This window comes from Dendrobium catenatum, unplaced genomic scaffold, assembly GCF_001605985.2.
Source record: "Dendrobium catenatum unplaced genomic scaffold, ASM160598v2 fragScaff_scaffold_1557, whole genome shotgun sequence".
NCBI classification, from domain to species: Eukaryota; Viridiplantae; Streptophyta; class Magnoliopsida; order Asparagales; family Orchidaceae; genus Dendrobium; species Dendrobium catenatum.
The window spans coordinates 2,164,510-2,182,001 of record NW_021320019.1 but is presented as its reverse complement, the minus strand read 5'-3'; the positions used below and the strand labels follow the sequence as shown (position 1 = coordinate 2,182,001).

The 17,492-nt window shown below is 34.0% G+C and overlaps 2 protein-coding genes across 2 annotated transcripts in view; one reads left to right on the top strand and one right to left on the bottom strand.

Annotated features, from left to right (window-relative positions):
• The window catches only part of LOC110114738 (protein EARLY FLOWERING 5), a 36,811-nt gene extending 32,472 nt beyond the window's left edge, over positions 1-4,339 (bottom strand). The window contains exon 1 of the mRNA XM_020847716.2: positions 4,093-4,339. Within this exon, the coding sequence (XP_020703375.1) occupies positions 4,093-4,173 (81 nt within the window). The 5' untranslated portion in view covers positions 4,174-4,339. The remainder of the gene's footprint in view (positions 1-4,092) is intronic.
• Positions 4,340-13,055: 8,716 nt separating this feature from the next.
• LOC110114737 (auxin response factor 13-like) lies at positions 13,056-14,460 on the top strand. The gene is made up of 3 exons (XM_020847715.2): positions 13,056-13,741; positions 13,920-14,217; positions 14,344-14,460. Exons 1-3 carry the CDS (start codon positions 13,056-13,058, stop codon positions 14,458-14,460), a joined length of 1,101 nt encoding a protein of 366 aa, XP_020703374.2.
• The last annotated feature ends 3,032 nt before the right edge of the window (positions 14,461-17,492 follow it).

The following is a 17,492-nucleotide window of genomic DNA, read 5'->3' as shown; positions in this document are numbered from 1 at the left end:
ACCTCCTTCAGCTAATAATATGTTCGAAGAAAAATAATATTTTATGTAACTCGGCATAATATGATGCAAGTCCATTTCTGCATTTCATTAATGACAAATGTTTATGAATTAGAACAATGGTTTCTCATATTTTGTTGAAAAAGAAAGGTAGCAAGCAACTAATCTCTCTACATCATTGGTGTAGTAGGATAAGAAATCTTAACATTGAAACATTAGTTTAATTAAGTCAAGAAAAAACATCTGGATATTATGTCTCCACATTCAGAAAACAAAATAATATAATATCAAATCTGACAATCCTAATGATAAAATCAATAACAATCATAAAGCCGGAATATATCTCACAGAATAGTCTCATTACTTGAAAATCAAACAAGGGCTACTTGTAGCTAAAAGTAACAATATTGATTGACGCTTGATACCTAAGTTTTTAGTTGGTTCAAATTTGATGGGGACCATTATTTTAGTCAAGTCTCGAGCTCAAGTTTTGAAAATATATTTGAAAAAATTTTGAAGGAAATCCTTAAAAATGAGCCGGCAACCAAATTTTAATCACACAATCATCCTAAAACCTCCATTAGTAACTACCTCTTGCAAAGTTACTATTAACTTTAGTCATTTTAAGTTGAGTCTCGAGCACAACTGTTAGCTTGGTAAAGCCAGTTTTGATCAATTTAATCTAAAGGCTATATCAAATGTTTAGCATAACATGAATATTGTTGTCCAAAAAAAAATGTGGCTATGTGTTTGCCTGATAGTTTAGATTGTTTAGCTTTTAATAAGAAAGAGTTCGCATCCAGCTTAATACAAGCTTTAGTTTCTTTCATTGTTAATTTTAATTAATGACTACAACGACTAAATTATAGTCATTTATACAATGATACAAGAAACCAACTATTTAATTTTGTCTCACTAAACCCTCAAACCGTTAAGACCTCTTGCATTGTTTCTCTCCATTTTCACCTTTCACCGACCATAGACAAATAGTCAAGGGATTGGAGTAGGAGCATTGTGCCAATACACACAAAAGATATGTTTCTTCCTCGTATGACTTGCTCTCCCACCCAGTAAAAAATTTCTATCGAATAGTTTTTTTCATGTTCCCTTTTAATCAAGTTTCGTTTTTCTCTCTATCACCACACTGTCTCCAAACTTAGATCAAACTAAGATCTTCAATCGAGGTGATTTTTCCTCTACCAAATGAAAAAAGGAAATATAATATTATAATCATCATTGTGATTCAAGGTTCCACCTTTAGCAAAGATTCTTCTTTTCCTTTCTTATAGAGGAGTCCGCTCCTTTTCTCCGAGTTGTAGAAAGCGTATATGCTATACCTACAACATTTTACATCATCAAGGACTCTAGGAACAATGCTATTCTTTTATGTTTCCTGGTCTTACCACATGAGATGAGCTACATAGATAGGTAGATTCAAGTTTTATATATGATTTTTTTTTTTTTTCACAAGGGCCAACTCAAAAAAGAATGAAATCGTCAAATACCAAAAATCTTCAAATTCAAAGTATTTCTGCTTTTGAAACTGTAAGCTTTTGTCTTAGTCATGGATATTTAGTTTGAGATTATAATCATTTTTTTGGTTTCCAATATTTTAATTTAAGTACAAGCTGATCCATCTTTATCCTTTTCCTTACCTAGCCACTAAGCTAAAGGAAAGATTTAGAAAATGGAGAATAAGTTAAAATTAGATACTTGTGTTTTTTCTGCACTTCAATCAATTCGTTCCCTTCTATAGTGCCTTTTTTTTTTTGTTACATTTATGTGTCTTTTAATTTGAGATAGCTATTTTTTATTTTTCTTAATGGTGTCTTCAACTGTTCATGCATATATGTAAACATTACACTTGATTTGTTTATCTCGTTCTTAACTTGCATTGAACAAATAATTTATAGATAATGCACCAAATTTAAGACATGGCGTACACAAGTTTCTCATCCCTGTTTCTTCTATTAATTCAGAATGCATTTATTATTTAAATTGCTACATGATTAAGAAACTCGGTTTGTCATGACAGTACTTTATCTTAACTATGGATGTGTGAATTCTACCATCAGAATTATCTCATCTGAATATATGAAGCAAGTGCTAATCTTTCAAACATTTAGTTGATTATTGATGACTTGTCCTTTTAACAATTTGTTGAAATTTTGCAGGTCTATGACAAGTGGCTTGGATTAGCTTACATAAATATATGATTGAGGGAGAGCTTGATATCTATACTATTGTTGCTTTGTTTTGACATAGTTATTTATGGGGAGGTTGTTAAGACAGTGCATGTGATTATGATGTTTGGTTACATAGTTGGAAAGTTGTATTTTTGTTGGATTTTCACTGTGTGCATATACAGGGATCATTGTTCAGTAATAAGTTGGTATAATAGGGTGCTAATAAGAACTATTAGGGCAACTGTAGTCAAGGAAGCCTAACGCGTTGTAGTATCTTTGAAAAAACTAATCTAAACATTGCATTTAATTTGTTACATCTTCAAAACTGATATTTGACCGAAATGCCCAAGAAAGAGAGAGAAATTAGAACTCTCTTGCCAGTAAACAATCCATGATCAATGGGATCAATATCGACCGTCCATTCAAATCACTCCCAACGTACCCTAGATCTCCCTCTAATTTACTAGTCATTGCACTCTCAGAAAACTATAAATAGACTACTCATTCTTCATTGAAGAGAAGTATGAAAGGAGAGAGGAAGCGCGGAAGCCAAAAAGAGAAGGACTAAAGAGAAACAAGAGCTTTCTCGCCACTAGACTCATCGACCACCTTCGGACCACCGACCATCGTCGGACTATTGTCGGACTTCCGCCCGGCCATCGACTGACGATGTGCTTCTATCTGGCCACCAACTGACATTGGACTTACACCCGGCCACAGACTGACGTCGGACTTCTATCTGGCCACCGATTAACGCCGGACTTACATCCAGTCACTAACTGATGACGGACTTCTGCCTGGCCACCGACTGACGTCGGACTTTTGCCCGGTTGTCGACTATAGTCCTTCCGACCTCCGTAGCTAGACAATAGTATTTTTGACCATTGACGCCCATCGACTACGGTCTTTCAGACCCCCGTTGTCCAATGACTACAGTCCTTCCGACCTCCGTTGTCAAACAACGATCTTTTTGACATCCATCGTCCGCCAACTACGGTCCTTTCGACCTCCATTGCTAAACAACGATCTTTTTTACCTCCATCGTCCATCGACTACGGTCCTTCCGACCTCCATTGCCAGACAATGATCTTTTTTGTCACTGTCATCTGTCGACTACGGTCCTTCCGACCTCCATTGCACGACTACGATCTTTCTGATCACTGTCACCCATTGACTACAGTCCTTCCAACCTCTGTCATCAACTATATGTTTTTACCACTGTCACCCGCCGACTACAGCCCTTCTGACCTCCGTCGCCAGGCAACAATATTTCCAACCATCGTCGTCTGCCGGCTACAATCCTTTCGACCTACATCGCCAGACTACGGTCCTTCCTACCTCCATTGTCAGACAACAGTCCTTCCAACCTCCATCGTCAGACAACGGAATTTGACCTCTAACACCCTTATTCACCCGCTGACTACTTTCCTTCTAACCTCCGTCGCCAAACTACAGTATTTATGACCTCCATGGTCTGCCAACTTTGATCATGTCGATCAAACGAACATGCCAATACTGATTCTTCCAATTCCCACCATGTAATAAATTCTATATGATGTATATTTGCTACATTAAGTTAAGTTCTTCCCCCCAAGAAATGACATCATTTGTAATCAACTGCAAACACTAGTATATTCATTCAAACTGGGCCAAGCCTCGTCGTTTTTCCCCCTTTTCAGGGGTTTTCATATAAAAATTATGATGTCTCTTTCGCATGCTACACCTCTCCTTTATCTGATTGTGTGCTGGATTTCGTACAAAGCTAAGATGTTAAACTTTATATTTCTCTACAGCCTTGAATATTCTAGGAGGCAACAGGGATATTGTGCAAAGACAGAAATTGAATGCATTTACCAGACAAAAGCGAAAGAAAACGCCAGGGGAATGACAAAGTAAGAAAAAAACGTACCCTTTTGAGCTCCTTCTTCCGGAGCTCCTTCCGATAGGCATCGGTAGGATTCATGACCTTTCCTCCCTTAGTCGTCTTCATCCTTGCCGCAACAGTCCGGCCACCGCCGCCAACGAGATCGGAAGGAAATCGAACCTCTATTGATTTGCGGTTCTTCCGATCCGCGCCTTCACTCGCTTCTGTGAGCGCTAGCTAGGTCGGACGGTGTCACGGTTAGATTGAGAAGGAATGGTGTTCACGTTTCTTAAAGTAAAAAAGAGTAAAAATTAAGGGGATTTTTATAAATATGATAAAAAATGTATATATGTATTTATATCTATATTATTTAAATTTTTTTAATTATATAACATTTTAATCTTTAAATTCTAAAAATCAATAGCCTTGCTAATAATCCTGCAGGCTGCGATCATCTCCAATCAAAAAATCAATTTTTCCCTTCAAAATACAAAAATATTCTAAAATATAGTAACTTGTTTCTAATCGAACATCATTTTTTAATATAAAAAAATATATTTTGTGCATATCAGACTTTATTTTTAATCATATATTTATATTTTAATCTTTTGTTGTCTGAACTTGTGCTGTGTTTTGATTTTTATTTTTTATTTTGTTGAAGTATTGAATTACTCGATATCATTTAAATTTATATATTAATATTGTATCTTAAATAAATTAATTATGTAAAAAAATATTTTAAATTTTAAAAAATAATGTGTTTATAAATTATTAATTCTCAATTATTAATAATAATATCTACACTTAAAAAATTAAAATTAATAACCTAATTTTCGGATTTTAAAAAATAGAATGTGTATTGGCATCGCATTGTTCACTCCCGAAAATTAGCATGATTTCTCGCTCTTGATTGAAACATTTGGCAGACAGCGTATGACTATTTAGCATTCGATTGTGGATGGTTTAATAGCATCTCCGACCGAATGAGAAACGTGAGTTTGCAATCATTGCGAGTTCTAATGGAAAGTCAAATTCAGTTGCACTTTAGATGAGCGGATTTTTTGACTTTTTTTTTTTTTGGAAAAAGAATATACTTAATAAATTTTTTTATGTTATGAAATGGAGCTCGTTTAGAAAAGAGTTATTGTATAATAGTACTACATTTTAGACTATAAAATGAGTTCTTCAGTTGGAGATGATCTAAAATTGATCCTTTTAAGAAATGTGAGGTAAGGATTTTTTTTTAGGATTTACATATAAATCTTGCAAATTTTATATATTATATCAAATATTTAAATATTAATATACAATTACATGATATTTTAATGCCATAATCATACCAAAATATATACATAAAATTTTAAATTTACTTTCAAAAAATTAACATAAGCAATATTTTTATTTGATTTAAATTTTTGGGTGTAAATGTGCCATAAAAAATCAACTTGATCAAACATGAATTTAGATGGACCGTTGAATTGAAAACTTTCAAATTCAAATTCAAGCCCATTTGAATTTTATTCTTAAAAACTAATAATAAAAAAGAACTACTTGGTGAGATAAATCGAACGACACTAAAGTAATATTGTTCAAACTTAAATGAGCCCAAATCAAGTACTAGAAGAATAGTTAAAAAGTTTAAACTATTAACTAAACAACCAAACGATTTCTAAATCTCAAATTCTTATAGTCAAATCGAGCGTTTTAATAAAACGGATCAAACAGGCCTAAAATCATCTAATTATGATATCATTAAAGCATTTAAATACTAAAAAAATAGTCTTAGATCAAGAGAATGAATATAGACCATGCATCCAATGAATTGATCTAGATTTTTGCTATATTTATGAGGTGTATGAAGTCAAAATTTATAAAGTAGGACCACATTATCTACATGAGGGGGACTTTGACGAAATTGTGATCTTGAACATTGGCTTAAGGTTCAAGAGAGCCTAAAAACTTGAAAGAATTATGGAGCTCCACCCAAACACATATGTTAGATCGTCACAATCAAACTAGTTCCCAACCATTATTGTTAGATTGTCATTAATTAATCATCTTTTGACCACCATAGTTACACCATCACCACTATTATCATCGAACTACTGCCAACACCACCATCCAACTAACCACATTCATCTAATTATGGTCTTTCAATCGTAGTCATTTGACTATTACGCTCCAATAATTGCAATCATTTGATCATCGTCACTCGACTACGATTCATTAACTATCGCTGCTTTACTATGACATCGTTCTGCTACAGTGCTCCGACCTCTCTTGCATGGCCACAGCCCTTAGATCATGGTCGTCCTACTAGTACCCTCTAACTCCATCTTCATACTAGTCTTCTGACCGCTATCATTGCACTATAGTCCTTCAATTGTTGTTGTTTAACTAAGATTCTATGATTGTCATTCCCTGATTATGATTGTCTAACATGTAGTCCCTCTAACCATTGTTTCATGGTTATGCCAACGCTCGCTAATTTTATCATATATTATATCACTTATAAGATTGGTGCACACTATCAACGCCAACTTTGACACCAAATGTTAACACCAAGATTTATGATGAATTTTTTGGTCTGTAATGCCCTAAAATTTAATTTTTAAAAAAAATGTATTTTTTTATCTTTTAATAAATAACAACCACTTAATTTTTTTTATCAATATAAAGACTAGCAAAAATAAAACTAGATTTAAACGAGAATTTGACTTTTAATAGGACAATGGAGAAAAAGGATTCATGTAGCCGACCCCACGTAGTGGGATAAAGGCTTGATGTTGTTGTTGTTATCAATATATACATCAATATTTCTTTCACAAAAATCATGTATATCACTCAGGATCTTTACAATCATATCACAACTATTTTATCCTAAGCACAAAAGAATAACTGAAATAATAAGAACTTGAGTCTAAAGGATCATAGATAATTTCACACTCCTACTCTCTTGTCCTGACATGAAATTATTTAATCATATATAATGAACTCAAGAGCTCAACAAATAATAAAATCTTACAACTGAACACAATACACTATAAAGAAATAATATGCATGTTAGTAGTCAAACCATAACAGTAGTAATCACATAACCATTAATCAATACATAAATAGTAAAGTTCATATATAGTAGCAATAGAATCTATAAATAATAAACAAATACGGTATCCCTAATTCCTTTTATGTTAGTCATTTTTGGGAATTAGGAAATGCATTTTAATAAAGTTAAGTGTCTTAAGATATTTTGTAATAAAATAATAATCTTGATATGCCATCAAAAAATTCTCTTGATCAGGCACGAATCTCGATTAAAAATCAAGTTGGAAACTTCGAAAATTAAAAATGAGACCATCTGAACTTCGATTTCAGCAAACTTATAGTCGAACTGAGCATTTCAAGAATACGAACCCAACGACACTAAATCCAACCCAATTCGAGCCCAAACGAGTCCAAATCAAGGGTAGCGCAGTTGGAAGGTTCGAAACACAATTTGGATTACCAAACGGATTCCAAATGTAACTTCCTTATAGTCGAATTGAGCGGCTCGATGAGATGAATCCAAGATCATTGAATTCCGACATCACTAAGGCATTCAAATGTCCATCAAATGGTCCATGATTAAGGAATTCAACATCGTTCATCCATCCAATCACTCCCCATTTACCCTTGATCTATCACCTATTACTGATCATGTCACTCTAGAAATCTATAAATTGACCCTTCATTTCTCTTGAAAAGGAACAAAGCAAGAAGAGAAGAAGAGAAGAGAAGGAAGAAGCTCCTCCTCGATCACCGCCTGAGTTCCGCCGGACCATCTCCTGACGTTGTTGCTCCGCCGAACCACCACTTGAGGACCTCACCTTTGCCGGACCACCACCTTAGGCCCTCACCCTCGTCACACCACTTGAGACCCTCACCTTCACCTGACCACCACATGAGGCCCTCATCTTCGCCGAACCATCACCTAAGGCCCTCACCCTCATCGGACCACCGCCTGAGACCCTCACCTTCACCGGACCACCACCTGAGGCCCTTACCCTCGTTAGACCACCGCATGAGGCCCTCAACTTCGTCGGACAAACACCTAAGGCCCTCACCCTTGCCAGACCACCACTCGAGGCCCTCATCTTTCCCTGACCACCATTTGAGGCCCTCACTCTTCACTGGTCCCTCACCCTCGTCGGACCACCATCTGAGGCCCTCACCTTTGTCGGGCCACCATTTAAGGCCCTTACCCTTCTCCACCACTACCTGAGGCCCTCACCCTTGTCGGACCACCGCATGAGCCTCTTACACATGTCAAACCACCAACTGAGACCCTCACCCTCGCTGGATCACCGCCTAAGGCCCTTACCTTCGCCGGACCAACACCTAAGACTCTCACCGTCGCGGGACCACCACCTGAGACCCTCACCTGAGACCCTCACCCTCACTGGACCACCGCCTGAGGCCCTCAACTTTGTCGAACCACCACATATGACCCTCACTCTAGCTGGACCACCGCCTGAGGCCCTCACCTTCGTCGGACCACCACCTAAGGCTCTCACCCTCGCCGGACCACCGCTTAAGGCCCTCAACTTTACTAGACCACCACCTGAAGCCCTCACCCTCGCCGAACCACCTCCTAAGGTACTCACCTTTGTCAGACCACCATTGGAGGCCCTTATCCTAGCCGGACCACTGCTTGAGGCCCCCACCTTTACTGGACCACCATCTAAGAGCCTAAACTCCTCCAGACCATCAATTAAACTATGCTAGACCATCAAATGTCAAGTCATTGCCGGACTACTAACGGACGCTCTAACTTCCAAGTGATGCCAGATTTAACACTATACTTCAATCATACGGTTGAGATTTGTAATTTGATCACCCCCAAGGAAGAGTCAGCCCACTATACTCAACTCAAATTATAGTGAAATTTTTTCAACTGGGCTAGGCCCCTTAGTTTTTCCCATTTCTAGGATTTTTCACATAAAAAATTTTGTATTCTCTGTGTGTGAGCTGGATATCCATGGAACGCTAAGACGTAAAATTACAACTCTATTGCCGAGTATATTCTAGCCCGCAATAAATCTAATATAAATATAATTATATAATTTAATCAATCTTTAGTATAAAATTTATGTAAATCTTTTAGGGACTTAAAAAAATATCCACAAAATAGTTCATTTTATTTAAAAAAAAAATTATGAAATTAGTTTGCAAAATGAATATTAGGCGGTCCTAAAATACCACTTGTATCAACAAATGTCAATTTTTTTAGAATTTGAACCAGTGCAAAAAAAAATTCAGAAAATTAATATAATTAAAATATTACAATATCTATTTTATGGTGAAGATAATTTGTGATTTGAACTTATAATAAATCCTGAAAAAAATTTGTTTAACTCGATTAAGATACATGCTATTACATGGTCCTTGGTCCCCAATCCACAATGGAGTAGGTCTAAACAAACAATAAAAAGTCTCTTAAAGATGGACCTCATGCCACATAACTCTTCAAACTTTCATCATATACAATGATCCATACATTATATGTTTCCTACACTATATCATTCTCCTAGGAAATAATATCATTTGTAATAAATGATAAACACTAGTGAAATTAATCATTACAATTAGGCCAAGTCTTGAGGTTTTTATCTTTTATTAATCTTTCATGTAAAGATGTTGTTTTTTCTTGCATTTGGATCTATAAAAAAACTCGGAAGGAGCTCCGAGATTTTTAGAGTCTCTTAGCACTTTTAAATATCAAGCCAATGCCCAAGATCTCCTCTTCTTGGAACTTATTTATAGTTTTTTTTTAGATTGATATGTCTCCTAAACATAGCTGAAATGCTCATATTGTTCCCTTGATCATGCATCGTCCCTAGATCATTTAAATTTTAGGCTCGTTGAATTAATCTCATCAAAACACTTGATTTAACTATAAACATGCGAGTATTGTATATCTTTTTCATGTCTAATTAAAGCCAAAACAAAGGCTAAGATCGATATCCTAAATTTTTTTTGTTAATATGAGATTTAAAATTACTGAATTAAATTTAATATGTATATTAATACACCATACAAAAATCCACCAAACCTAAAAATATAGATCATAAACAATATTAATTCCTAAATTGAAAACATTTTGAATTAAATTTATGATCATTCAAACTTAGATTCAAGCAATTTTAAAATTGAATCAAATACATCAAAAGTATATTGATCAGAGTCGAAATGAGCCCAAATCAAATACTAAAATGACAATAAAAATGTTTATAACCTTCTTTGATGAATCAAATGATCTTCAAATCATGAGTATTTATAGTAAAAAATTAGCGTCTCCGTGAGAATAATCCATCAAGTTGATATCATTAATACATATTCTATAATCGAGCAAAGGCAGTTGGAGGACTCAACAAAGACAAATTTCATTTCAGTCCACTTTATATTTTTATAACTCAAGAAAGTCTAAAGTTTCGTTTGGTCTCTCTCCATTTGAAAATTGAAGCATCAATTTCAAATTGTATTATTATACCATTTTATTAAAAATGTATAAAAGAAGTGCCCATAGCCACCCACGGTATAGAATCCATTTGGGGCTGCAATTGTCCTTAAAAATAGCTTTATATGATTATAATCGATTATGAAAAAGTAAAAAAAAAATTGAAAATTGTTATGAGTATTATAATTTTTTTTAAATTAAATAACAATTTTTGTAGCAATTAATTATGAAAAAGTATTTATTATCTAAAAATATAAATAATTAAATAAATAATAAGAAAATAAAAATATAATTGGACTATAAATTCGTGGTGATAGAAAGATAATGTTTTACATCCGAGCGATGCAATAATAAACAGTGCATAAATAGATAAATGAAAAAGTTTGGGAATATCAGAGATTTTTACATGGAAAAACTTGAAAAGGGAAAAATCATGAGGCTTTGCTCAGTTGAAGAGATTATGCAATGTATATGTGAATTTTAAATGTTGGCTCGAGCTCATCCCCTCTCATGGAAATGAAAAATTAAAAGAGTCGAGAAATAGGTGGAATAATTGCAGTCCCATCGGGATATCATGATTCTGACAGCGGTGGTTAGTTAAAAACAAATCCAATGATGGTGATTAGGTGGCGACTGGTCGATGAAAGCCCGTCGGAGGTTGTTCGCCAATAAGTGACCAAGCCTTGTTCAACCTAAAATTTGGTAGTTATCAGTCTGGCAGAAGCGCTGTGGCAGCAGCAAGGCAAAGGTCTGACAATAAGTTGTTGGGCTAAGGATGGTTAGGCGGACGCCCTATGGTGACGGTCGGGTAGAGTTTTGGTGATTGGCAACCAGACAGAGGTCTGGAGGAGGTTCCGACAATGATGGCTAGGGCTCATGCCGATGGGTTTATTCAACTTCAATCTCAATTATATTGTATTCAATGTAATTTATATTTACTATATTGTGTCAATGTCTTTCCCAGAAGAAGACCATCATTTGTAATAAATGACAAATAATAACGAATCTTTTTTAACTAGGCCACGCACATTATTATTATTTTATTTTATTTTTTATGGGTTTTTCCATGTATAATTAATATAGTGTTCCATACAATTCTTGCACACATCTTTCTCATTTTGTGTTTGATATTTGTACAAAACTACTATGTTAAATTAATATATCTCCTACCACTGTAAATATCCTGGCACGCAATAATAATGTATATCTATCAAAAATATAATTATGAAAAATTATGTGTAAAAATTTTCTAATATAAAATACTTCAGAATAAATTTTAATATCTTAGAATTTAGTATTATATGTGATATCATGAATATATATAAAGTCTAAAAAATTAAAATTTATTTTTATAAATTATACCTGAAAATATTCTAACATTTTTTTTTCCAACAATTATTCTGATCTTTATTGATTTACGCGGACCGATCGGCCTTCACTAAACTCCATGCATCGTGTGGTAACGTTCGGTTCTAAGACAAAAAACTCATCGAATTCTGCTATTTACGGATATTAATCCAAAAAGAAGAGAATAAGAGCAATAAATTAATTTTATTAATAAAAATGACAGACTGTGAAGGGTATAAATAAAGGACAGAGGATAGGAAAGGTTATAATATATTTGAAAATAATAAAAAAAGATTATTTATTTTTGTGAAAACATATAATTTAAATGCACGGAAAATACATATTTCATTATTTCTAGATAAATTTATTTTGAAAATATTCTGTAATTTGCCCATTTATTATAATTTAAGAAAAAATATTATTTTAATAAGTTATTAATTGAAAGAAGATGAAATTAAAATAAATTCATATTTTTTAATATTATGATTATAAAAAATATTTAATTTTTTTAGTCAAATATTTTTATTATAACCTATTTTCATGAAGAAATCTTTTAATTTTTGTTCAAAGAGCCTTTCGAATCCTTCTGTTGTAAGAAATATAATATATTTAAAAGATAATTTTTCATTACTATTTTAAATTTTGTCTGGAATAAAAAACTATATATATATATATATTTAAAATATTGCCTTTAAAAAATATTTTTTGAAAAAAAAATTATTGAAAAAAGAGATTTTAAATGTAAAAATAATACAAAATGAAATCTTGAACTTTTTTTTTTTAAGGAAATAATTTTAAAACTATGACTGAAAAATAAGTTATTCAAAAGTGAACAGAATGATAAAAAATGTTCCAAATAAATATTATTTAAGTGCCGCACATTTTTAAAAAATAAAATATATTAATTTATTTTAATTTTGAGATTAAAAACTTTTTTTTGGGAAATGAAAAAATAAACTTGCAATTGCTCCATGAATCCCGCGGGAAATCTCTAATCACTGAGACAAAAAGTCTGTCATTGATTATATATATTATTACGAAACAAATTTCTAGGAGTTTGTTAGAATTAAATAAAAAAAAAACATAAAAGAAAAAACTATAAATATAAATGAATCCAGAAATGCCATACTTCCCTTGGAAGGGGAAAAAAATACAAGTTGATACCATGCCGTCAAAAATAGATAAAGGAAAAGCTCTGTCCGCCGCCGGCGAGTCTCCCGTCATAGACCGTGCTATATGGAAACCCCTCGCCTTCTCATCTCCCAACTTTCCTTCCGCTGGCTCCGACGTCTACTACTTCTCCGAAGGCCACGCGGAGCAATGTGGCTCTCGTCTGCCGAAGTACTTATTCCCCTCCTTTGCCTTCTCCTGCCACCTCGCCGCCGTCAATCTCCACGCGGACCCCACCACCGAGCAAGTCTTCGCCACGTTCTCTCTCACCACAGACTTCTCATCTCCGGCTACGACGACGGCCAAAACCTTCTCCGGCGGCGGCGTCACTTCCGTCGTTAAAACTCTGTCGAAGAGCGAAACCAACCGCAAGAACAAAAGCTTGGTCTTGACGCTTCCGTCAAGAGCTCACGAGGTGTTCCGTAACTTGAAGGATGATGACCTGGACATCTATGACTTGAATAATCAACGTTGGAGGTTCGGCCACATGGTCAGCGGAAGTCCGCCTATGCATGTGCTGACTAGTGGTTGGCACCATTTCTTTTCAAGCAAGAATCTTGTCGCCGGCGACGTGGTGGTCTTCGTACGGGATGCTGACGGGATAATTTTCGTTGGCTTCCGACGTTGTGACAGCGATGAATGCGATGCCATCGCCATGAATGTGGATGCAGCTTCCAGCAGGTTTTTGTTTTTTTTTTCGCCCCATAAATCGTTCCTATTTATAGCACAAAGAAAACAAAAAAAAAGTAATTTTTGATAACATATCTCATCAAAATAAATCTCAAAACTTTAAATTTATTATACCAATTCTAATTAATAAAACTATTCTGAATAATTATATAAATATATCTGTTTGCAGTTCAACTACGAAGACGTTAAGGAAGAAGAGAGAGGAACCAGAGATGGTCATAGAAGCATATCGTTGGGCGGTAGAATATGGCGAAGGGATGGTGGAAGGAAGGTTTTACCCTGACAGTAAGCTTCCAGTATATGTGGTGAAGAAGGAGGTGGTGGAAACCGCCATGAGTGTTCAGTGGAAGCGAGGAATGCGAGTGCAGAAGAAGTGGGAGATGGCTGATGGCTTCACTTGTTGGTTGCATGGTACTGTGAGGGCTCTCTCGCCTGAATCAATTAAAAATCCATGGCGTATGCTTGAGGTATGCAAAATAATAATAATAATAATAATAATAATGGAAGTGATAAACAATGAAAATTAATTAAAATCAGGGGTGGATATGATATTTAATTTTTATTATTTAAGCTTGTTTTTATATTCTTTTCAGGTGATTTGGGATAAAACAACCTGCAAGAGGACGATGGAAAATCCATGGGATGTTGAGCCTGTCCAAGCTCTGATTACAGAAATGCCGGAAGAAGAAGAAATCCTGATTCTTGATTAACAGTTAATTAACACTGTTAAGAATTTTTTAAACTTGTTCATCAGAATATTAATCTGTCATTATCGTCTGATTTTGAATGATAATTGCATAGACATGATCGTCTTTTGTTTGATTAATGTTGTAATGCGTACATACAACGAGTAAAAAAATAGGAAATGCTATCATCATACTGCATTTGTTAAACATACAAATTATGTTGTTATGTTATATTTATATTTTGTTTGGGACTTTTTATGTTTTTTTTTTATTAAGTTTCATTCTCAATTAAAATTTTAACATTTAGAAAAAAATTAAAGAGAATAGTTTAGAATAATGATAAAAAAACTGCACTTCAAATACATATTATTTATTATTAACTATTTTTTTATGGTAAAAAATAATGGAAAAGCTGTTTGAAGTAAAACCTTAATTTCTCAAAAGAAATTTTTGATGTAATTTCACAAAGGGATAAATAAGAGAGAATAAAAAAACTTAATAGTTATACAAATTTTATATGTCAATATATCATGAATTCTTTTAGGTGAGGGGCTATCTTGTAGGAAATTGAAATTATAATTTTGTAGGGAAGCAATTTATTTTGCAAAAGAGAGCAATATGGCGATCTCTAATTAATTGATAAAGATTGATGTGATGCTTTGATATGTTATTAATTGTTTATTTTATTTTTTGGGAAGCCAACAAAACGAAGAGCTCTGCTTTAGAAATTAGCAAGAAAGTTGACATAAATCGAAGTCTTAAATATTATTTGAATATGTAAACCATATCAATCAATAATTTGAATATTTTTGAAGTATGACCATAGGTAAAAACCATTCTACCTAAAAAATTCAATTTAAATTATTTAGTATGGAAAAAAATTATGATAACACATTGATGATATTGATCATGCCTCTTCCATTTTAAAAGTTGACTTAGGCTTTGTTTGGAACGACTTTTTTATTGCTTATTAAAGTAATTTTTTAGTAAAAAATTTAATTTTTTTAACTAGAAAGTTGCTTTAAGAAGCAACAAAAAAGATGTCCCAAATGAAACCTTGATGTCAAAAAAATGATATAAGAGTGATAACGTGGATCATAGGATCTATTGATTATATGGTTGTTCTCAATCTAAAGCCACATAAACAATCAAAGATATGTGAGAATGTTTACAAAAAAGCTTATCCTAAAGGCAATGCTATCTGACATTTCCAATTAGAATATGAGATTATTAGCTACGGCAAAGTTGATCTCCCAATTTGAGCTTTTTTGTACTTTAAAATTTATGGACTAAATAAATTGAGATAATTTATGTTAAATGACTTCTTAATATCATCATATATTTTGATTACTAATGATAATTATCCAATAAAGCCGTTGAAGATATTCATTCTTTCATATAACTTATCTCCTAAGTTTTCTACTAATCTTACCTCAATAGAAAAATTGTAAGAATAATTGTGATGCTCAATTTTCACATTATGGTTACATCATAGGATAAGATGATAAAAACACTCATGAAGGGTTGATAGTTGGAAGACTATTTCCATTACTTCCAACAATTTGTGAGGTTGTTATAATATTGCATAACAATAAATCAAAATTATATTACTTTATCTCATGTTATAAATTCTGATTTGTTGCATAAGAAAGATAAATTTCGTTTGTATTTTTATTTGTTAAGCTTTCATTTGAGACAACTTTCTACTATAAAAAGTTTTAGCTCAAAAAAATTTTGCACTAAAAAATTACTTTAATTAAGAAAGCCATCTCAGACGAAGCCTAACTCAATATACAAAATAAAGAAATTAAAAACAAGAGCCTTATTTTTTCATCACATGATAGTTATGTTCCAAACTAGTTTAATTTAATTCACAGCGATAAATGAATTATCTTTTATATTATATCTCATTTACATTATAATAAGATAACATTCATTGACAATTAATAAAAAAAAATATTCAATATTGATAAAAAATTTGTTGCTTATTTAAATACTTAATTCTCATCCTATATAAAGAGAAATTATTACATACGGAATCCGAACACAGAGAGCCGTTCAATTTTATAGGTGTGAACTGCAAAAATATAGTAAACGCACAATTATTGTCCACCACTACATTTTTATCGTTCACTGTTACGCTTTTACAATTCACAATTATAAAATCAAACGGTTCTCTATGTTCAGACTCCACACGTAATAATCTCTCGAAATATTAAGACCTGACTCGGGAGATGAATGTCACTTGAATTTTATTACATTCGTTAAAATAAGAAAGTATATTCTCAACGATTATGTCGTAATGCACCTCAAAGATATGATGTTGCTGAATGAAAAAAAATCATCATTCTTAATTGTTATTTGAACCTTATTGCTAGAAAATTGATGTTTCCTAATGAACAAAAATTACTTTTTTTTTTTTATGATCTGTTATCAAAAATTACTTTTTTTTTGTTTTCTTTGTGCTATAAATAGGAACCATTTATGGGGAAAAAAAGAAAAAACCTGCTGGGAGCTTCCATATTCATGGCCAAGACATCGCATTCATCGCCGTCACAACGCCGGCAGCCAACGAAAATTATCCCGTCAGCATCCCGTACGAAGACCACCGCGTCGCCGGCGACAAGCATCTTGCTTGAAACGAAATGGTCCCAACCACTAGTCAGCACATGCATAGGCGGACTTCCGCTGACCATGTGGCCGAACCTCCACCGTCGATTATTCAAGTCATAGACGTCCAGGTCATCATCCTCCAAGTTACGGAACACCTCGTGAGCTCTTGGCGGAAGCATCAAGAAGCTTTTGCTCTTGCGGTTGGTTTCGCTCTTCGACAGAATTTTAACGACGGAAGTGACGCCGCCGCCGGAGAAGGTTTTGGCCGTCGTCGTCGCCAGAGATGAGAAGTTGCGGTGAGAGAGAATGTGGCGAAGACTTGCTCGGTGGTGGGGTCCGCGACTCCGCGTGGAGATTGACGGCGGCGAGGTGGCAGGGGAAGGCTAAGGAGGGGAATAAGTACGTCGGCGGACGAGAGTCACATTGGCGCGCGTGGCTTTCGG

Coding starts and splice junctions, on each gene's coding strand:
- LOC110114737 (XM_020847715.2), top strand. CDS start 13,056: ATGCCGTCAAAAATAGATAAAGGAAAAGCTCTGTCCGCCGCCGGCGAG. Junction 13,742..13,919: donor GTGGATGCAGCTTCCAGCAG/GTTTTTGTTTTT, acceptor ATCTGTTTGCAG/TTCAACTACGAAGACGTTAA. Junction 14,218..14,343: donor ATCCATGGCGTATGCTTGAG/GTATGCAAAATA, acceptor TATTCTTTTCAG/GTGATTTGGGATAAAACAAC.